This window comes from Neovison vison, chromosome 3, assembly GCF_020171115.1.
Source record: "Neovison vison isolate M4711 chromosome 3, ASM_NN_V1, whole genome shotgun sequence".
Taxonomy (NCBI): Eukaryota; Metazoa; Chordata; class Mammalia; order Carnivora; family Mustelidae; genus Neogale; species Neogale vison.
The window spans coordinates 131,055,103-131,078,673 of record NC_058093.1 but is presented as its reverse complement, the minus strand read 5'-3'; the positions used below and the strand labels follow the sequence as shown (position 1 = coordinate 131,078,673).

Sequence of the window (23,571 nt, the reverse complement as noted above, 5' to 3'; positions counted from 1 at the left end):
TTCTTTTTTTTCCCTAATAGTTGTTCAGCTGCATCTGTTGTATTCTAGGTACTCACTCATGCCATCTGTAAATAATGACAGTTTGCCTTCTCCTTTCCAATATTTATACTCCTTACCCTTGTCTGATTAATTAGCTAGCATGTTGAAAATAATGTTAATTAATACTTGGTAATCCACATCTTTGTTGCTGGCTTTTTATCATTTCTTTATTCATATGACTCTTAATTTTGTTATATCATCATGTGTTAAATGTCCGTCTGTTTCTATTTTGAAGGGTTAGGATTGATAATTTTTTTTGGTGTGTGTGTTTGTGAGAGAGAGAGAGATTTATAGCTGTTGTCATATGATTTTGCTCCTTTGCTCTATGGTAAATTATAATGAATTTACAAATAATCGGCTGTGCAGGCAATCCTGGGATGTACCTTACATAGCTGAATTGTTTCCCCTCACCACTCTGGTGTTTAAAATGTGCATTTCAGTATTCATAAGTGAGATCTGTGGGGTTTTTTGTTTTGTTTTGTATTTAATATATTGTCTTTTGTCCAGTGGTGGTATCAGTATTCTTTAGCTTCAGAAGTAAATTTGGGAGGCTGCTTGTTCTATGTCTTGAAGTAGGTTAGTGAGTTTTGTATTTCATGTTTTTAGTAATTAGTCCCTTTTTCTCCCCAAAGGAAGAGGGGTCGTGGTAGTTCTTTCAGGACTTCCTCAAGTTGTTTGACAGCTATTAGTCTCTTTTGGATTCCTGCCTCTTGTAAGGCAAATTTTGGTAATACATATTTTGCCTTAAAATTCCCATTTCATCTAAATTTCAAATTTTTATTGAATTTACACAGTACTCTTACATATTTTGTAGTTACTTCATTTCTAATTCATATAAATACAGTTTTATACTGTAGAATCAGTATACTGAAGAATCAGTATACTGAAGAATCAACTCTTACAATGTTTACCACTACTGTTTTTTGTTTTCTGATTCATTCGTCTTTTGCGAGGGTGGGGGGGGTTCTCATTGCTGACTTCTGGAATTGAACGCATACTTTGTTTCTTTTAATTCCTTACTATTTATTTTTATTTATTTATTTTAAAATCCCTTAATGTTTAGTTCTTTTAAGCCTTTAAGGCTTAGAAGTTTTCTGGGAGCGCAGTTAGTAGGGTCTTGCAGAATCACATAGGTTTTGATCTGTCGCATTTCCATGATTTTAGTTTATAAAGAGTATACCATTTTTCTTCTCTTTGAGATTTCCTCTTTGATTCAAGAGGATGTTTGGTCATTTTTATTTTTCTGTTTTCCTTTTTATGTTTTTATTGTCTTGTCATTTGAGGAGTTGTTTTTTTTGTTTTTTTGTTTTTTTTTTTAAGAGATGGGAGAGGGACAGGGGGAGTGGGGGAGAGAGAATCCCAAGCAGGCTCCTTGCCCAGTGGAGCCCAGTGTGGGGCTCCATCTCCTCCTCTTGAGATTATGACCTAAGCCAAAACCAAGAGTCCGATGCCTAACTGAGCCATCCAGGTGCCCCAGTGAGATATTTCTGATTTTTCAGATAAACTTTCAGATAAACTGAAAGTTTACCGATATTTGCATTGTGACCTCATATATTAGCACATTTGGTAACTATACCATAAGTTCTTAAAAAGCAGATGCTTTCTTACTTTTTAGAGTATAGAATCATATATTAAAGGAATAAAGTAATTATGTAATTTAAATCTGTATTCTTCATTTTCATTTATTTTCTTGGGCGGAAAAAGATATTTTAATGTTCGATTTTGTGTGTATAGTTTTTTTTTTTTTTTAAAGATTGATTTATTTATTTTAGAGAGGGAAAGAACATGTGTGGGAGAGGCTGACAGAGAGAAAGAATTTCGAGTGGACTCTGCGTTTAGTGTGGAGCCTGTCTCGGGCTTAATCTCCCGACCTGAGATTATGACCTCAGCCGAAACCAAGAGTTGGACGCTTAACTGACTGTGCCACCTGGGCCTCCTTGTGTGTAAAAATTTTTGGCATTTTTATTTTCTGTGTGGGTTATACCTTATGTAATGTGCCCCTTTATATTTGTATGACCATTTTCACTATCTTGTTACTGTTACACTAGCTTTCTTGTTGTTTGCATATTCCTTTTTTCATTCTTTTCTGTTAGAGGATTTTTCCTGAAGCAATTAAGATTGGTGTTTGTCAGTTAATTGAAAAACTTTACTTAATTATGGACTCACGTATTTTTAAACATTTCATTTTTAATTGAAACAAGTAAATATGCACTCTTTCGTAATTTCCATATGTAGGACCAGTGTCTTTCCTTGAAATATCCATTGACTAAATTCTATCAGTCTGAATTGTGTAAAATCTGTCCTTCAATGATATATTACATGTGATTTCCATTTTGACATTTCTTTTAAGTAGAAGTTAATCATATTTGCAAAGCAATCTTTGTACAAAAACCTATATTTTTTTAAGTACTGTTTTGTTGGCTTTTAGAATGGTTTTGTTTACACTTAATTCCACAGAAAATTTTTAGCCATCTGCATTTATTTAGTGTTTACGAATCAATTGTTTTTGTAGGAAGAACTTAAAAAAAAATTACTTACTTGTTTGCATGCTTAAAATATGCAGTGAATTTAAATTCAAAAAAGTTTGGATGAACCTCAGTCAAACCCAGGAGGTATTTTATGTAATGGGGATATACCAGTGACTGATAACATTCATGATCTCAAGTAGAATACAAATTTAAACTTGATTCACTTGATAGAGTAGGATAATCGCAGGAATGCTAAAGAAGAGGATAGTCTGATAGTGGCTAGCAGATGGTGTTACGGTGTTTTGAAACTTTCTGAGACCATTGATTTTAGTGTGTTTTGCATATGATGGGATTTGTAAGACCAGACCTGAAAATCTTTTTCTAATAGTTCAGTTTATCCCAGTTATATATATTGGCATAACAAACATGGGGACCTAAATTCTGTTGCATTTCATCTAGTATTGGCCATTGCCTTTATTTTCCTTTTTATCATATGGTCTACTTTCTCTCCTTTCTGGAAGGATTTTATTATCTGTTATTTATTTTTCATTTTTTATAGAGTTAATGGCAGGTAATATACTGACAGATTCAGGAACAACGGAATAGAAACTGAGGAGCTGAAATGGAAGGGCACGAACCATGGCTTGCTAAGAAACTGGCCACCTTTAGGGCAGAGAGATGATAGTGAAATTCTTTGTCTTGGTAACTTATGTGGATGCCTTGCCTACCTTAAGTTCTTTCTCTTTGTTCTTTTAAACTGTCTTCACAGATAGTTTAAGCTGGTAGTTCTAAGTATGGTCTGTGGATCCCCTTTGATAATGAGTCTGAAACATTATTTGCCATTCTCTGAGGGTGCAGAAGCAATGGTGGATACAGTTGGTGGTGCCCTCCCATGGCCACGGCTGTGGCCCCAGCTGTGATTGAACATTCATAGCAGTCTCCTGTTCTTTACCTCTAAGCACTTGCAGTAAAATGCAAGTCACAGTTACGTTTAAGAATGTTACTGAGGAGGGACTCCTGGGTGGCTCAGTAGGTTAAGGGTCTGCCTTCAGCTCAGGTCATGATCCCGGGGTCCTGGGATTGAGTCCCCCATCAGGCTCCCTGCTCAGTGGGGAGCCTGCTTCTCCCTCTGCCTGCTCTGCCTGCTGCTCCCCCTGCTTGTGTGCTGTCTCTGGTAAATAAATAAATCTTAAAAAAAAAAAAAAGTCACTAGGAAGCTGTAAAAATTGTTAACATTTATTAAATCTTGACCCTGAGTACACATCTTTTCAAAATCCTTGTGACAAAATGCAAGTGTATAGAGCATGGTTTCTCCCACAGACTAATGGAAGAAGGTGTCTCAGGGGAAGCATTTGTGCTGTTGTTGGAGATGCTGCACTCCAGCCCCTCTTTCATGCAGTCTGTCAGGAGATACCACTTTTACCTGAAAGAACTGTTGACGGGGCGCCTGGCTGGCTCAGTCGGTAGTGCATGTGACTCTTGATCTCAGGGTCATGAGTTCAAGCCCCATGTTGGGCAAAGAACTTAACTTAAAAAACAAAACAAAACCTAAATAAATTAACAAGAGACCTGTTGACCAACTACGGTATTTTAGCTTCAGGGTTTCGGTAGATACAGTTTCATAAATTTACAGACAGTATTGGTGTCAGTGATAAATCCAGGCTTTCAAGCAAAAATCAGAATTATGGAGAGCTTGTGTCTCCCACTGTTAGTTTACTGCTTCCCGGTGCTTAGCTTTCCTGATGGGATCAGTCAATGGTAATGTTAATAAATGGAATTTTTCAAGATTGCGTAATGAAATCACTATGATACTACAAAATAATACATCCTGGACGATTGATTCAAAATGCAAGCTTAGACCATGGGATTTGAATGTAATTAAGAAGTTATCTAAAGGGTTTCAGATTTCCCAGTGCAACTGAGTTTTTAAGAAAGTATCACTTGTTGATTTTTGGTATAATATCACAGGAAAGAATACCCACGGTTATATGAAAAGATTATTAAAGAAAATATTTCTCCCTTTACCAGCTATGTATCTGTAGGAGGTTGGATTTTCTAATTACGCTTTAACTGGAACAACATATTGTAGCAGATTGAATGCAGATGGAAACATGAGAGGCCAGCTGTCTTAAGTCAGACAGAAAAACGATTTACAGTAATGTAAAACAGTGCCACTTGTCTCACTGAATTTTTATTGTTTGGGTAAATATATTTATTTTTCAGAAAAATGTTATTTATGTTAACATCTAATGAGTATATTGTCATTGAAAAATGAATAACTATTTTAAAGTCCCAGTTTTAATTTCTAGAAGGCAAAGTTTCAGTAGATAAAAGCCACATAGATGAGCTTTTGGTGGTCTTGAGTAATTTGTAAGAGGATGAAGGGGTCCCCAGACTGGGAAGTTGGGAACTGCTGAGTTGGCTGCGTGGCAGCCTGTCACGGGGGGAGAATGGGAGCTTCGATGTGCCACGATCACATTCCACATCTCTCCTCGTGACACATTACTTAACTTGGTTGGGCAAGTTTTAATCTCTCTGAGACCTGGTTTCCTCCCTTATAAACCAGCAATAATAAAGCTGTATTACTTGTTGAATGTTAAATAGTTGATGTTGTATTTTAAATGTTTTCATTAGGTGTTTTAATGTCAGGCATGACTGTCTCCAGTCATTCCTTTGAAAACAGGCTGGGAAATTGTTTGAAGAGGTTAGCTTCTGCCCCTATGAATAAAGTATTCATGTCTAAAACCTTTTCCTTTGAACCTTGAGACACATTTTCAGTATGTGTAAACTTAAAATTTTACAATTAAAAAGCAATAAAACTAATTCAGAACATTTACTTAGGCATGGTGAGGCAGATGGTAATCCTATAAAAAGATGGCATGTATTTTTGGAAGTGCAAACAGAAAAACAGATACTCTTAAAACTTCGAGAGTGATCTTGGCCTAGAAAATGAAAGGAAGAGTTAAAAGGCCATATGGCCTAATAGAACTTTTTACAGTATTTTCGTGTCCAGGATTGATTTTTGTTTATTTAATGTTAATGTTGAGTTACATATGGATTGGTAGTTGGAAAAGGAATAGTTATCAAGTAGATAATTACCAAGTACTTTTACTCTGGTTGTCAGTCTTTTTTTGTACAAAAGGGATGCAGTAATGGGAATCAGAGCCATTTGAACCCTAAGTTTAGTGAGGTTAATTTAAACGGGACTACGTAGCCCCTCAGAATCAGTTACCAGTTCTGCTGCTGGGGCAGCTGTGTACGTCATGTTGCCTCTCACTGTGGATCAGTGTTCTTCATTTCACTGCCGTGTTCACTCAGCACATTTTTTTGAGTGCCTTTTTGGGGCCAGGTGTGTGCTAGGTGCAGAGGATAAGGTGGCTCAGTTGGTTAAGCAGCTGCCTTCGGCTCAGGTCATGATCCCAGCGTCCTGGGATCGAGTCCCACATCGGGCTCCTTGCTCGGCAGGGAGCCTGCTTCTCCCTCTGCCTCTGCCTGCCTCTCTGCTTGTGCTCGCTCTCTCTCCCTCTCTCTGACCAAAAAAAAAAAAAAAAATTAACGTTCTTTGCTTTCATATTGAGTATAGATCATCTGCTGCGGTGAGTCATTAATCACTCGTTCATACAGACAGATCTGAGTACACATCCCAGATGAAAATTCTAGGCCGGAGAGGTATGCAGTACTCTGCGGTCCTGGACTTGGGGGTTTCACCCTCAGGAAGAGCAGAATGTGGTTCTTAGAGGAACTGCTGGAACAGCTGAGGCGTGAAGGAGTTAGTTGGTGAGGAAGATGAAGGAAACATTTCCAATCAAAGAGGCAGTATGTCAGAAGTTCTGTGTTGAACGAGAATGTGCTGAGTGTGAATGCTTTCAGTGTGACTGGAGCCGAAATCAAGGAAAGAAGGGCCACGCCGTGTTAAGGAGTTTAGTGACTTTTTTGTAAATAATGGCGAATTATGGCTTGAGGGCAAGGTGGGCAGGGTACGGGATCGCCCTGCCTGATGAGGTTTGCTGGTCTGACATCGGCTTACTCAGAGTGACTGAGCGTCTCCTGCGCCCTTGGTATGGTCCTAGACTCTTGGGGGGCACCAGTGGGTAACACGGAGTTGAAATCCCCCCTTTTGTGAAGCTTACATTGTCCAGCGTCTGGAGGGGAGAAAGCACAGTAAACGCGGAGTGTGTGCGCTGGGGGAGAGCGCCGCGACGCCTGCGAGGGGCTGCACTCAGTTCACCCGCCTGGTCGGGCCAGGCCTCACGGAGAAGGCGACAGCAGAGCAAAGACTTGGGGAACGTGAGGGGTTTGCAGGGTGGTGGTCGCAGCAGCACCGGTGCCCCGAACGGCCGCGTGTTGGTGGTGGTCTCGGAGTGGCAGGTGGGGCAGAGGGCAAGTGTGAGAATGGGAGAGGCACAGCATGGCGGGCTTCCGGCTGTCAAGACTTGTGCTTGAAAAAGTGAGGCAAATGGAGAGCATTTGGGGTATTACTCTTCTTGTAGTTTGTCCATTGAATTCCAGAAAAAGCAGAGTGTCTGTGGGCAGGTTGGGGTATATATCGCCTCCATACCGGCTGCCCCGATCCTCCACCGGACTCTTTCCTGTTCAGGCCTACTTTCCCAATCAGGTCTGGAGCTTTCTTCGGCTTCTATACCTACTTTTCAAAACTTACCTAATTATGGATCTCTAAAGCGTAGGCTTACAGCGTGTGGCATGTCCTACAGATATTTTCCACCCAGCCCCGAGATGAGTTCGTATGCATTTCTACTGTATTATCTGTGTCTGCACACCTTCAAGCACACACAGACGCATGTTTCTCGCATGATGCCTAGTGTATTCATAACTGCGGACCCAGAAGGGTTTGCAGCTCTAGATGTTTCCTGACAGAGATCATGTTTCAAGTGATTAGCAATTTTTAATGAAGTTGAATGTTAATGTCACTAAAATTACATCACAAAGTGAGGCATTATCAAGAATGGTTTGTAAATGGAAATTAGATATTAATAAAACCTTTGTATGCAATTGACTCATGTTTGACTCTCTCCAGTGTTCATATGTTGGACCTGAAATTCTCTCAGCCTCTTTTTTTTAAATTAATTTATTTTCATAAAAAACAGTATTCATTATTTTTTCACCACACCCAGTGCTCCATGCAATCCGTGCCCTCTATAATACCCACCACCTGCTACCCCAACCTCCCACCCCCCCCCACCCCTTCAAACCCCTCAGATTGTTTTTCAGAGTCCATAGTCTCTCATGATTCACCTCCCCTTCCAATTTACCCCAACTCCCTTCTCCTCTCTAATACCCCTTGTCCTCCATGCTATTTGTTATGCTCCACAAATAAGTGAAACCATATGATAATTGACTCTCTCTGATTGACTTATTTCACTCAGCATAATCTCTTCCAGTCCCGTCCATGTTGCTACAAAAGTTGGGTATTCATCCTTTCTGATGGAGGCATAATAGTCCCATAGTGTATATGGACCACATCTTCCTTATCCATTCGTCCGTTGAAGGGCATCTTGGTTCTTTCCATAGTTTGGCGACCGTGGCCATTGCTGCTATAAACATTGGGGTACAGATGGCCCTTCTTTTCACGACATCTGTATCTTTGGGGTAAATACCCAGGAGTGCAATTGCAGGGTCATAGGGAAGTTCTATTTTTAATTTCTTGAGGAATCTCCACACTGTTCTCCAAAGTGGCTGCACCAACTTGCATTCCCACCAACAGTGTAAGAGGGTTCCCCTTCTTCCACATCCTCTCCAACACATGTTGTTTCCTGTCTTGTTAATTTTGGCCATTCTAACTGGTGTAAGGTGATATCTCAATGTAGTTTTAATTTGAATCTCCCTGAGGGCTAGTGATGATGAACATTTTTTCATGTGTCTGATAGCCATTTGTATGTCTTGATTGGAGAAGTGTCTGTTCATATCTTCTGCCCATTTTTTTATATGTTTGCCTGTTTCGTGTGTGTTGAGTTTGAGGAGTTCATTATAGATCCTGGATATCAACCTTTTGTCTGTACTGTCATTTGCAAATATCTTCTCCCATTCTGTGGGTTGCCTCTTCGTTTTTTTGACCGTTTCCTTCATCTCAGCCTAATAACTCTTGCTGAGAAATGGGAGAGTGTGGTCTACCAGGGGAAGACCTGTAGTTCTCTTAGAACTACAGAAGTAGTTTCAAGTGATTGTTTTAGCATCTGCATTTTATGAAGAAAGGGTTCATCTATTTTTTGGGTAAGGTAATGGGAGACCCTGGGTTTTGTTTTTGATTTTGTTTTTGCCATCCCAAGTTACAGTCCTAGTGGTTTTGTATATGCCTGTATTTTGAGGAGGAGGATATGTGGCTCAAACTGGGAAATGCATACTTAAACTAGAACATGTTGATACTTGAAACCTTTTTTTTTTTTAAAGATTTATTTATTTTTAGTGTGCTCGCACGTGCACATAGTGGGGGAAGGAGCAAAGAAAGAGGAAAAGAGAGAATCTTAAGCAGACTTTCCGCTGACCGTGGAGGCCCACTTGGCGCTCAGTCTTATTAACCCTGAGATCATGACTGGAGCCAAAATCGAGAGTGAAGCCCTTATCCGACTGAGCTACCCAGGCGCCCCGAAAACCTTTTCATTCCTCTGAACGCACTTAGAGTCAGACCCAAATACATTGATGTGCCGTCTTACGCCCCACTCCACACCATCCACTTGAGGCGCAGCTGGATTCTGTGTTTGCATCTGCAGCTCCCACCTCAGCCCAGAGCTTGCCCCTCCCTCTGTCTGGAAAGGTGTTCTCTCTGCCTCAACCTTCCTTTGCGTGACTGGCTTCAGTGTAAATACTGGCTTGTTAGAGAGGCCTTGGAGGGGTCTTCAGTGTTTTGGGAACCTAGAGTAGGAACCCCCGGTATTCTCTGATTGCTTCCTTTCCTTCATGGTATCTCTCACAGTTCCTAACTATCACGCCTCCCTTGGTTTACTTGTTTCCTGTCTATGCTGCCCGGACAGCCTCTCCCCGTATAGTGGCCACCGTGATGGACTGGGCTCTGTTACTATCAGAGGCTGTTCCTTCTACTGAAGACAGACTTTCTGTGGGTCAAGACTCCTCTGCGGATCTGATGATAGTGATGAAAAGAATAAGGACAGAATGTTTAGTCCAAGTTCAGGGACACCTCAGAGCCACTAAGACCTGCTTGTGGCTTTCACCCACATGTCCACATAGGGCAGTCAGGGAGCAGTTGGGAAGCAAAGTTAAGAGTCACCATAAACTCTCACCATCTCTTTGTTTACAGTCTAGTCTGACTGACAGCTTTTAATTGTTGGTCACCATTCAGAGTTTACTGCTTGAGGATACTGTATCAGACTGTCTCAGGCCAGCCTTTTCCTATCATTTCTTTGACCTCTCTCGGAGCTCACAGATGTCCTCTCTTAGTTTTGTGTCAGTTGAACTTCTCTTAGATCTGATAGAGTATCTTACACACGGCAGGTGTGGGGAAGGACCGGAGAGAGCTTTATGAATAACAGCGTACGACAGAAAGGAGGTCCGAAGTGCCTACTGGAAGATTCAGTTACTTCGTACAACTTTTATTTCCTGATGATAGCATAATTCAGTGTATTGATAATGCCGTGGATGCTCAATTTTCAAAAGCAGATTTTTTATTTTTTAGATGTACTGTAACTGTGTGGAAGTAAGTAATAGGGTAGCATTTAGTATTTTTACTTCTTTCTCTTAACTCGTGTATTTGGTAGCATTTCTTCAGTAGCCTTTACATGACGGAACACAGAACACCTGCCATGTGGAAGTATGAGGCTGGATTCTGAGTGGTAGACCTTGTCATAATCGGCGGGTATTTTCCATGTGGCCTTTTTAGATGGAATTGCCAGTCCTGCATCATTTGTAATAATGACTTTTGATTTTGTAGATCAGTTGCTCCATTTTGATAAGAGGAGATTTAGCCAGTTTTGTACAGTATGATTTCCCCATCCCATCGTTCCTATCATTTACTTAATAGTGAAGGAATATTTATTTGGTATCAGAGATTTTAAACAGATTATAATAAATATGTAGTGATAGTTCCTGGTTAGGAATAGAAAAATGAATGAGACCTGGTCTCTGTCTTCAAGCACTACCATCTGGGGAATAAGATAGGAATAGAATGCAAGCAATTCTGGGTCACTGTGTGACATACTATTAAATAAATGCAGGTTGTGTTCGGAGAAGGGAGAGAGAACTCCCTTCTGGAGGGTGATCAGAGCAGATTTCAGGAAGAGGAATATTTTTTTAAGGAATTCTCTGAAAGGTGGATTAGGAAAAAGAAAGAGAACTTTTGCCAGGAGGAGGGAATAGCATAACCAGGCACAGAAGCAGGAAAACAAAAACCTTTGTTATTAAGATCGAAACTGAGCTAACACTTTATACTACTCCTAGAAAATTAACTGGGCTTAAGCCTGTGGGTCAGATTTTAGGTTGATGTACATGTTTGGGTTTGAGATATGTTGAAATGACAGTCTAGACAGACCATATATAAGCCATTCTGGTTGTTGATCTGTTGACCTACCTAGTTCGTGGAGAATTTGCTGATTTTCAAACATGCTGATTTTCATCCCATGCAAACATGGGATGCCTGGGTGGCTGAGAGGGTTAAAGAATTAATGCAAACAGTACTTTCTTTGCAACGTCCCTGTTACTGGGATTGAACATGTTTGTTTTGTCTCGTTTGCATCCTTTAGTTTTATAGCTATTGGTAATTAAGTTTTCTTAATCTCTGTGTGAACTGATGCCCAGTTCTTTTATGAACAAAATTGGATTCATTTTGCTCATGAGCCAGAAAATTATCATGAATGCAGGAGGTTTTATTAGTCTTCAGGTCACCATTTCAGCCTGTTAAGACAAATAAACGCAGTTTCTACTGCTATGAAGAATTGTACTTTAAAGTTCTCTCTGGAGGTGGGGGGGGCCAACGCCTGGGTGGCTCAGTGGGTTAATCCTCTGCCTTCGGCTCAGGTCATGATCCCAGGGTCCTGGGATCGAGCCCCACATCCGGCTCCCTGCTCAGCAGGGAATCTGCTTCCGCCTCTCTCTCTGCCTGCTTCTCTGTCTGCTTGTGACCTGTCTCTCTGTGTCAAATAAATTAAAAAAAAATGTATCTTTAAAAAAAAAAAAAAAAAGTTCTCTCTGAAGATGCCTGAGTGGCTTATTCGTTAGGCATCTGCCTTCAGCTCGGGTTGTGATCCCAGGGTCCTGGGATCGAGCCCCACATGGGCTCCCTGCTCAGTGGGGAGCCTGCCTCTCCCTCTGCCTCTGTCTGCTGCTCCTGTTCGTGCTTGCTCTCTATCAAGTAGATAAAATCTTAAAAAAAAAAAAAAAAGTTCTCTCTGATTAAGAGAAGTTAGTGGATGCTTTGGTATACTTACGTTGTCCTGTTTTTCTTAGCTTCACAAAAGAATTTGATAGATGACATCTCAGTCCCTTTGTGTATCTTTTTGAACAAGTTTTATTATTTTTTTTAAAGCTTTTATTTTTTAAAGTAATCTCTACCCCCGACGTGGGGCTTAAACTGATGTGAGACCCCAAGATCAAGAGTCACATGCTCTTCCCACTGAGCCAGCCAGGTGCCCCGATTTTATTCTTTATCCTTTTTTGTGCCTTAAGACATTTTATTCCTGTTTTTAGTATATGTGCTGCCAAAGCGAGCACTTAGACTTTTTATTCCTATCTCAAAGTCTTAAAGATATTTTATATTTTGTTCCAACTAAAATGAGATTTTCACTGTTAGATCTTTAATCTGCTCATAACTTATTTTCACTGCTGGTATGAGGTATGGAATCCAGTTTTCTCATTTTTCCAGATGTATAACCAGTTGTCTTCACGCTGAGGACTGAATTGTGTCCTTTGCCATCGGTTTGCTGATGTGCCCTGTTTCCATGTATGCCTGGACCTGCTTCTGTGTGTGATAGTGTTTCTTTATTTGCAAAGATTTCTCCAGATATTTTCCTGGCACATTCATAGGTAGTATTACAGCATTACTTTATGTTACTCTGGAGTGGTATTTAATTGCAGCAGAATGTATGACTGACTTTCAGGCATTTTTAAAGCTTCATACGGTCATGAAGGATGTGCTCATGCAGCGTACAGATTTTCATGGAGCTACATACGCTTGCCTTCCTAAAATATTGGTAGCAAGGCAAGTTGATATGATAATTACTATGGAAATTCTAAGTGTGGTAGGTTTCGTGACATCATTGGTTGATGACCCCTGGAGCGGTTGCATAGTTGGGGGTGCGGGGTGTCACGGTCCTGGCCCAGGACTTACTCATCCACAAGCCCATGGATCAGGCTTGTGTGATGCAAACACACAATATTAATTTTTACCAGAAAGCTACTTTGTACATTTTTACTTACTATTTATTATTTCTATGATATCAGCTCCTTTCTTTTGTTCTTTTTTCTTGTTGACCTTTTAAAATTTCAACATAATTTACATGTGTTGTGTAAGAGAAGAGCTTATTTTACTTAACTTGAGTTTCATATCCGCTTCTTTCTAGTGGTTGTAATTCATCTTTATCACATAGCAACAAAATCTCTAAATTCTGCTGCGTGGAGGAGTTATACTTAGAGATGTACCTGTCACAACCACAGTTGGATTATTATTCTTATCAGAAAAGATTACATGTTGGAATCTGTCTTTGGCTACAAAACCTATATGGTCTACTCAGAAGGAGTGACTTGCCAACTAAAGTATATTGTTACATTCTCCATTTCATGTTTATGAGTGGTCATATTTTTGTTAAACAAATTAAAATTGTTAATAACTTACATGTTTATGCTTAGGTGGAAGATAATGGTACTTGGATAGTGAGTTCATCTAATAGAAAACTTAGTATGTTTAAAAGAAACTGGCCCTCCAAGTACATATATGCATTTTTTTACAATTTGCTCGAAAAAATAGTACATGACAGCAAGACTTTTTAAAATTGCTTTTTCCTTTAAGGAGATGATATTGCTGATCCCCTGATAGATTGTCTGATGTGAGTGGCTTTTATTAAAAATGATTTCATTCAGATTCTATGCACACAGTAACCAAATCCTGTCTATTTGTAAACGTTTGTAAGATGTCTCTCTTAGTTCCCTTTGTGTTATCATCAGTATATTACTAATAGGTTTGTCTTAAATATTGTCCATTCATACATACATTCATTCATCTCTCTGTGCTACTAGATTATGAGGCCATAAACGATTTATTAATCTGTGTATGACCATACAGTGCTGGGTGTGTAGCAGGGACTTAGCAAATGCATAGTGAATTTGTGAATGTCATCAAGCTTAGAGCTTTTTTTCTTTTGCCAAGAAACAGAGTGGTGCTGAACTGATGGGTGGGGAGGATCTTGCTCTTAGTTTTATTAGCATTTTGCTCAAGTCAAGCTAATCATCTTATTTTAGGACATTATACTTTGTTGGTTGCAGAAACTGCAGAGCTCGGACAGAGAGGAAATAAAACGTGTGTAGTTTGAAACAGAATGTCTTGGGGCGCCTGGGTGACTCAGTGGGTTAAAGCCTCTGCCTTCGGCTCAGGTCATGATCCCAGGGTCCTGGGATCGAGCCCCGCCTGGGGCTCTCTGCCTGCCTCTCTGCCTCCTTGTGATCTCTGTCTGTCAAATAAATAAATAAATAAAATCTTAAAAAAACAAAACAAAACAGAATGTCTTTGCAAGGCAGGTACTACTGTTACCAGTATTACTTCTGGGGCCCCAAATTTTCCCTATAAAATGATATTCAGAAAGTCTTTACAGAGTTAAAATCCTGTCTTTTTTTCTGTGATGGAATGTTTATAAGATAGTTTAGAAAACATATTTTTGGATACAGAAGTAAAAATTTGCCAGGGGGGCGGTGGGGGAAGAAGGAGGAGAAGAATAAGAGGAGGAAGAAATAATCATTCTGGAAATATGCTTCATCATCTTCAGAGTAGACCGACACTTCCAGCTGCGTGGCTTCCGCTGGGAGCGCCCCAGCGCGAGCGGGGCTCAGGCTGTGCCGGGCGCGGGGAAGCTGAGGGGCCGGAGCCTTCTTGGGGGGCTCGCGGGCATGCGGGCCCACGCCAGACTTTCTGCAGGCTCTCGCGGATGATAGGATTCTTTTTATGTGTCCCTACAGATGATTAAGTATTTGAAAGTGTGTGTAAACTATTGAGGAATCAGCCGGGCTTGTTACTCTGCCCGTTGGACCTGGTGTCATCGTCCCTGAGCCTGTGCTGCTGGGGACGCGGGCGACAGCAGCCGAGCGTCGCTCGGGCAGAGCGAGTTAGGAAAGGCGGGAACCTGGACTCTCTCAAAAGCGCGGTGCGGAAAGGAGAGAGGCAGAGTAGGGTTTGTTCTTGAGGCGTCCCGAGGTGTTCGTGAGACGCGGACCGGCCGGAGGACCGCGGGCTCTTCCGGGGGAGGCGGGGGCGGCGGGGGGGGCGGCGGGGGGGACGGCGGGGGGCGGCGGGGGGCGGCGGGGGGGGCCGGCGGGGGGGGCGGCGGGGGGACGGCGGGGGGCCGAGACGGCGGCGGGGGGACGGCGGGGGGCGCCCCGCGCAGACGGCGCCGACCCTGCTGCCGCCCCACGCGCGTCCTCCTTCCGAAGCTAAAGGCTTGAAACAGTGAACTAAACGTGTGTGGAACTCTTCCGTAATGGGACTTTTTAAGAATTTGACGTTTTCTCCTTCTAGAGGACGGCTCCGGAGGGTGTGCGAGGCCGGCCGAGTCCGTAGATGCGGCATCGCGGCCTCCCCGGATGCGTGAGGAGCGCTTCGCGGAGAGCGGGTGAGCCTCGAGCGGGGAGCGAGTCACCATGAAGAAGATCAGCCTCAAGACCTTCCGGAAGTCGTTCAACCTGAGCAAGAGTAAGGAGGACACGGACTTCATGGTGGTGCCGCAGCCGGCGCTGGCCGGCGACTTCGGGAAGGACGAGCCCTTGTTCGGCGGCTGCTACGGGAAGGAGCTGGCGGGCTGCGACCTGGGCGGCGACGACGAGAAGGGCGGGAAGGGCCGCTCCAAGAGCGAGAGCCTCATGGGTACGTTGAAACGGCGGCTGTCGGCGAAGCAGAAGCAGAAGGGCAAGGGCGGCGCGGCGGCCGGCGGCGCGGCCGACGACGACACCTTCTCCTCCTCGTCGGCGCCGCTGGTCTTCAAGGACGTGCGCGCGCAGCGGCCCATCCGCTCCACGTCGCTCCGCAGCCACCACTACAGCCCCACGCCGTGGCCCCTGCGGCCCACCAACTCGGAGGAGACGTGCATCAAGATGGAGGTGAGGGTCAAGGCCTTGGTTCACACGTCCAGTCCGAGCCCGGCCCTGAACGGGGTGCGGAAGGATTTTCACGACCTGCAGTCGGAGACCGTGTGCCCGGAGCAGAGCAGCTCCCTCAAGGGCTCCGAGGCCCAGCACGGGGACCTGCACCTGCACCTCGAGGAACACGTGCCTGTCGTTATCGGACTTGTGCCTCAGGACTACATTCAGTACACCGTGCCTTTAGACGAGGGGATGTACCCGCTGGAGGGGCCGCGCGCCTACTGTCTGGACACCTCTTCGCCCATGGAGGTCTCCGCGGTCCCTCCGCAGGTGGGAGGCGGCTCCTTCGCCGAAGACGAGAATCAGGTAGACCAGGACCTCGTGGTGGCCCCGGAGATCTTCGTGGACCAGGCGGTGAACGGCCTGTTGATCGGCACCACCGGCGTCATGCTGCAGAGCCCCCGAGCGGGTCACGACGACGCCCCCCCACTCTCACCGTTGCTACCTCCGATGCAGACCGATCCAGTCCAAAGGAACTTCGGGGCGCTCGCCGGCACGGACGCCCACGTGGCCGAAAGCATGCGCTGCCATTTGAATTTTGACCCGAACTCTGCCCCTGGGGTGGCGAGAGTGTACGACTCGGTGCAGAGTAGCGGCCCCATGGTTGTGACGAGCCTTACGGAGGAGCTGAAAAAACTGGCGAAACAAGGATGGTACTGGGGACCCATCACGCGCTGGGAGGCAGAAGGGAAGCTGGCGAATGTGCCAGATGGCTCTTTCCTTGTTCGGGACAGTTCTGACGACCGTTACCTTTTGAGCTTGAGCTTCCGCTCCCATGGCAAAACACTTCACACGAGAATCGAACACTCCAATGGTAGGTTTAGCTTTTATGAACAGCCCGACGTAGAAGGACATACGTCCATCGTTGATCTAATTGAGCATTCAATCAGGGACTCTGAAAATGGAGCTTTTTGTTATTCAAGGTCTCGGTTGCCTGGATCTGCAACTTACCCGGTCAGACTGACCAATCCCGTGTCACGGTTCATGCAGGTGCGTTCTTTGCAGTACCTGTGTCGTTTTGTTATACGTCAGTATACTAGGATAGACTTGATTCAGAAACTGCCTTTGCCAAACAAAATGAAGGATTACTTACAGGAGAAGCACTACTGAAAGATTACGAGAACCCTGCATCTTGCACTTTGGGAATAAGAAAAAGAGATTGAAATACAGTTTACAAACTTACATTGCTATCAAAATCTTTTGCTGCCATACTATTTCAGTTTTATGTGTAAAAGTAATCAATTTGTTCAGGGGTGGGGAAGTGTCAGCAAGGTGTCTTGGGTTTATTTTGGTTCTTTAAAAAGGGAAGTCTTGCGGTTTTGGAAGTGTGAATTATCTTTCATAAATGTGCAGAATAATCACAATGTGAATGATCAGATTCTCCTTAACCACCCCCCCCAGTCCTTTGCTGCTATCCACTGTGATTTTTATGCATTAAAAGCACATTTCATGTGTATTCAACCCTAAGTAAAGTTGAATGAAACTTACAGAATGAATATTGTTATGTCTCTTTAAATGGCCCGTTTTCAAAGATCGTGTTGAATAAACATACCCATATGAAAAAATGCAGAATTTACACATACACTGAAAATGATTTTTAATCTCATACTTCAGAAGGATTTATTTAGAACTATGATTTGACATAATCTTGGGTATTGGAATGCAGATCTGCAACATAACTTCTACAACACTTATTTCCAAATTGTTTTTGAGGTTGTGCTGTTTTTTGGTTGTGAAAAGTTGAATTTTTCTGTTGCCTTCATTTTCATCTTGTGGTTTGTCTATTTTAATAAATGGCCTTACATGAAAAAAAATCATAAAGAAGTGTATACCACCAATTTAGAAATTGTTGCCTTTTCTGTCATTAAGCTCTGGTACAAATTGGAATAACATAAGAAGACCTATGGGACTAGAACTATTATTGAAGAGACACTAGATGATCATAGTTTCCTGTGATAGTAATTTTGTTGTGTTAATTATACTTTCCTTTGGTAAAGTGTTTTATCTGTGATTTCTTTAGTTTAGCCAACATTTTCTTTGGGTGAACTTGATGTAGAACTGACCTTCGTAAAGGACTAGATTCTCTTGCGACATTTAAGTTTATATAAAGTTTTTAAATTGATTTGAGTAGAAAACCTTGTTTTAGATTTGGGTTTATATTCTTCTTTTATGTAGTCACTGTTAAGATGTGCTAGATTTGACCCTTCCTTCTCTCCAAACAAAACCAAAAAACCTGATGACTTTAGTTGAAAAATTGTGGAACTTGTGGAGCCTCCTGTAAGAAGAATATTAAAAACTGTATCAGGTATATGGAAGTCTTGTTGCCCATCGTATATACTGCCATTTAAAAATCGGTTTTTTGTTTTGTCTTGTTTTAAATTTAGCTAAGTCTTAAGTAAATTGGCAGCCAGCATTAGTTGTTTTATCTCTGATTCAGTTGCTTGGGTTGGGGCACAGAAAGGAGTGTGTTATCCCCAGTACTTTGGTTATTTTGAAATTCAGTGTTTATTCGCTTCAGTGAGTGTTTTGGAAGCATCCCATCTAGAAAATGTTTCCACCTCCGATGAAACATATAATTTATGACATTTCTTCCTTTGCCACTCAGTTTTCCTATCTCTTACCCCTCAATTAAAAGTAAGAGTAAAGGTCTTGGGTCACCCGTAATGGCTTTGTCATTCAGACATGCCAGCGTCCCTGTTTCTTGTTGCTGTTGTTGTTTCTGTTTTTTAGGTAGGGTCAGAACTGAGAAATACCAAGAAAAGGCACAATAATACCGTGTTATGGTATTTTGACTTAAAGGGGAAAAGGTACTTAATTTTGGTGGAATGTTGATTGTACCTTGTCGCAAAGACTCCTCTTTCATTTTCTGATACGTTTTCACCTAATAGGATGGAATATGGAGTATACTGTAATAATATAATTTAAGTGTTCACTATAAGCTATTTGGATTAAGAACTATAACAGAGTTGTAAACTTATCAAATTAATGCAAGACATTTAAACTATTTTTTTGCAAAACTATTTATTTTTAAACAATTTAAAATATATCTAGGGTGAGTTAAAAGTCCCTGTGCATCTATATTAGATGGCAGGTATTGTCACAGAGTCACTGTGTATTAATAATAAATGTTGAAATGGCTTCTCCGTGTTTCTAGAAGCATTTACATGTACTCTTTGTGAGATCATGGTGCACAGAGGTCTTTGGACTGCCCTGAACCCTGTCTCGTCATGTGGGCAAAGCCTGCCCCCCACGTTTTCCTCATGATGTCATGTGTTCAAGATCTAGCTATTTAGTTTCACGTTAAGATTAGTTTGAGTTTCATCTAAATGTTTTTAAAATTGTATTTTGGGTTTTATGGAGGGCAAGTCTTGATGCTGTTCTAATTCAGAAAGCCAGTTTTTTATGTGCTTTTTGTGTAGTTGTAATATAAAATACTTCAAGGTGAAATGCCCTATTCTAATCCAGTTTGAAATTGCTAGGGTCTGATAGTGTACTGATAAAAATAAAAGTATTTGCCAAGAAATTATTTACCAACAAAGGAGTATTGGAATATTTTCTGCTTTTGTGTAGAGAGAACCATTTGGCGTAGGCAGCACAACATAATGTGAGAGACTGGCTTTATAGGATCCTAAAATAAAATAGTCTTTAAAAATGGAAAGGGGAAAAGAGAGAAATCTCTGTCCTGTAGTTTGATTTAGATACCATTTGGTTAAATTTCTGGATTCTACTGAATGGCAGTTTAGATGGCGCGGGAAAAACCTGTAAGTGATTTTTAAAATATGTGCTTCTAAAAAATCTGAGCTCAAGGCAAGAAAGAGAAAACAGGAAAGCTGTATCCTTTTGCCATAGTAAATGAATCAGAGTCGTTTTTTTTAATCAAACATTTCGTCACAAAACATGATGGAGGCTAGAAGCTAATTCTAGGCTTACTAGGACACTATTAGGCATTTTTATAAATAATAAGAAAGCATAGAAAGTACTTGAAAAATATCTCACTCTTTCTCTTTCTAAGGAAAACTGTTCTCTTTCTACTTGGTGCAATAATCTGAAAATCTAGAAGGTCAGAAACATATCACAGGAAATGATCATAGAACTAAGAATAGTTTTTAAGGAAACCGGCTACAAGGGTAACCATCTTGCTGTTGAAGAAAATCATGTGCCAAAAGACAAAAATCTTTGGCATATAGGAAATAAACACAAAGTATACATTATAATTTCTGAGCCAGTATTAATGAAACAGGATAAAAATGACTAAAATCTTAAGTAGGTTATACGCAGTGCCCCTGCTAGTGCTATAAATCTAAATATCTTAATAATGCTTTCAGAAACGCCAGTTTTAATCATTGTACATTTCACATTATATATGAGATAACTTGTTTCATGAATGATTCAGAATAATATATATTAAATCCTAATGGCTTGTCATCGAATGTGAAGTCAATTTGAAAATGAAATCACTCTACCAGCAATAGCCAGTTTTGTTGAAAACTCTAATAAGGAGCAGTTACCAGTTCCATAAATAACTTTAAAGTTCCAAAATAAAGTATTGGTACGTTAGTAATCACAAATTTGGTTCCTTTTGCTACTTTCTAAAATCCTACTAAGGATTTTTTTAATAAACATCCTTTTTATTGATCAGTCATAATATGGTGAATGTGTAGTTGCTGTTTCTGAAAAGTGATCCAAACTCTACATCCAGAGATGATGAAAAATTCTTATAGAATTTTGTAATAAGTATACATGTTGGATTAAAGAAATTTTATAGTCGTTGGAGTGCCATGAAATTAATACTTGCAATCCAGATTGCTGTAGTTTACACTTTTTCTGTATGTTTCAAATCAGGTGTGTACCATTTGTACTGAGAACACCACAGAATGAATTATCCAAAGTCCATTGATTTTAATATGTGTTTTGGTTTGTAAACAAATTATAGTAATTTCTTGCACATTTTTGGAAATTAATTGTATAAGAATTTATGTATCTGCTTCTAGATACAGTGTGTAAATAAAAATTGCGTTCACAAGATCTGCCTTGTAGTCTACTTAATAACCTGGGTACAGAGTCTGAAGTTTAATTAAGTCAGGTTAACTAGTTGGTTTCTGGATGCCCCATAAACTGGGCAGAGACTGGAGAGTAGGGACCAAAATTAGTAAAAAAAAAAAATAAATAAAATAAAATTAGGAAAAAGTGAAAATGCTCGTGGGAGACATGAAATGAATTAGTAATCAGCTAATGTTAATTACTGCCCTGAAAGCCTTCAACATAGAGCTGGGAGTAAGCAGGCAGATCATCTGTGAGACCAAGTCTACTTAAAATGAGTGTAGTAATAAAACTTCACTGGAAGAAGGTTGTGCTGAAACACCTTTTAAAAATTTTGACTCTTGTTTTCTTCTTTTGCATGACTTGTCTTGCTAATGGGTGGTGAACACCAGTTCGTCTGTTCCCACTCTCCCTCCCCCCGAAGCCTTCTACCCAAAGTCCATGGCGCAGTAATGCCTGGGCCTGACACTGGCAGAGAACCCAGTCGTAGTGGCATCTGAGTAAGTATGTTTCTTTCTTTTTTTTTTTTTTTTAAAGAATTTATTTATTTATTTGATAGAGATCACAAGTAGGCAGAGAGGCAGGCAGAGAGAGAGAGGAGGAAGCAGGCTCCCCGCTGAGCAGAGAGCCCGATGTGGGACTCGATCCAAGGACCCTGGGATCATGACCCGAGCCGAAGGCAGTGGATTAACCCACTGAGCCACCCAGGCACCCCAAGAGTAAGTATCTTTCTGACCACAGCTGGCTTTGCACCCAAACTTCTGGGGTTACACTTTTAGTCTTCAACTGCATTTTCCCTACGTAGTACCAGGAAGCTTTGCCACCTCCTCTAAGGAGTTAGAAGTCCTCTTGGGAAAGGCTCCCTTAAGAGTGTGAAAAGTCCAAGAGTGACTGGCCAGAGCAGGGGTTATTTCTATATGGTTTATGAACAGGGCCAGCTGTCTTGGCTAGAGGTCACTTTGAGCCATCAAATCCTGCCCTGGGCCTAGGTCACAAGCGAATTTATAAAATTTTTTCTTAAGTACATGGAATTAAAGGTGCCTGGGTGGCTCACCGGGTTAAGCATCCAACTCTTGACTTTAGCTCAGGTCATGATCTCAGGGTTGGGAGATCGAGCCCCATGATACGCTCTGTGCTGGTGGAGTCTGCTTAAGATCTCTCCCAACGTCCCTCCCCTGCTTCACACTCGCGTGTGCGCACGCTCTCAAAAAAAATACACACAAACACACGTATATATGTATGTATGTATTTTCCATATTTGTTTGTGGAATTCTACCCAAGGTTCTTACTAGAGAAAGCCTCTTCCCTTGTGCAGATAATCTGCTCTCTGGCCCCGCCTTACCCCTAACAATTTTTTAAGTAGGCTCCATGCCCAGCTCGGAGCCCAATGCATGGCTAGAACTCACAACCCTCAGATGAAATCCTGAGCTGAGATCAAGAGTGAGACACCTAACGGACTGAGCCATCCAGGTGCACACCCCTAGCAATTTTAAGAGGTGGCATCTCTTCTTCCGCTGAGAACTCATTCTCAAGCCACTTGTTTACCTCCTGCATTTGCCACAAACCATTTCCCTCTCCTCACTCTAGACCTTGGCATTCTTGTTTTCTTGTGGCTGCCAGGTGGTGAGCACCATTTGCCCCAGAGAATCACCGTCCTCATAGTGCTGGGGGGTGTAACAGTTGCCTAGAAAACAAAGGGATGTATGTCTTGTAATACAGAAGAATCCATTGCTCTGCAATATATGGGTTCTGGAATCTCCTGGAATCAATAGGTGAAAATGGAGAGCTGGATTTTACATCATTTATCTCTTAGTAAAATAATAGTGAGCTTAAACTGTGCTAATGTATGTACTACTAACTCTTACTTAACATATATTTTGTGTCCTCAATACAGCCCACTGTGAGGCAGGCACCTTAGCATCATAAAAAAAGAAAACTGATGCAAAGGTGGACCTTGGAAGGTCACAAAGATCCCAAGTGACGGAACCGGCTTACAAACTTGCCGCCATTTGGTCCCAAAATCCATGCTGTCATCCAGTATGATATACTTCCTCTACTTGGTGTTTTCTGTTGTTTAAAATATTTATTTCTGATTGTCAGGGGGAAACCTTAGCAGAAGCAAATGAATTGCTTCTTTCTTCTCCATGGGACTACTTTCTTCTCCAGGGGACTACTTTCTTCTCCAGGGGACTACTTTAGCTTAAACAAAGATGTTCTGTCCAGGCACTGACAGGTAACCACTTATGGGGCCTGACTTGTGTATCTTACGGACTTCTCGCCTTTTAATCCTGAGGATGGGAACATGGCTTTCCCTTGCATGGCCTTGGAAAGGTTCACTTAAAAGAAAACTGTCTGATATGCTAATATAGGAACATGATTAGGTAAAGTTGAATTGTAACTCTTGGCAGGACTTCTCCACATGTTTGGTGCATAAAGGAAAATGTTGCTTCTTTTTTGCTTATGTGTTTGATCAGATTGCCTGAGACACTTGTGCCCTGTTATGCAAGGAGCCACAGTTTTATGCTTTCTAGCAGACAAAAGAAACCTTCCACCCTCTCTTTCTTATTCATATACCCAAGCTCAGCCATTTCTCTTAAACTTTCTGTCATTTTGTAGTAAGTACATCCTGAACAGGAACTTCCTTCTGGAAGTAGTTGTAACTATACTTACACTCTACATTCTAACTTCTTGGCCTGCACCTAAATGGATAGGAAAAAAA

General features: G+C 41.6%; 1 protein-coding gene across 4 annotated transcripts in view; it reads left to right on the top strand.

Moving 5' to 3' along the window:
* Positions 1-20,837, top strand: part of SOCS6 (suppressor of cytokine signaling 6) — a 39,270-nt gene extending 18,433 nt beyond the window's left edge. For all 4 annotated transcript variants that reach the window (XM_044242823.1, XM_044242825.1, XM_044242822.1 and 1 more), the window contains exon 3: positions 15,193-20,837. In XM_044242823.1, the coding sequence (XP_044098758.1) occupies positions 15,315-16,922 (1,608 nt within the window). In that variant the 5' untranslated portion in view covers positions 15,193-15,314 and the 3' untranslated portion in view covers positions 16,923-20,837. The remainder of the gene's footprint in view (positions 1-15,192) is intronic.
* The last annotated feature ends 2,734 nt before the right edge of the window (positions 20,838-23,571 follow it).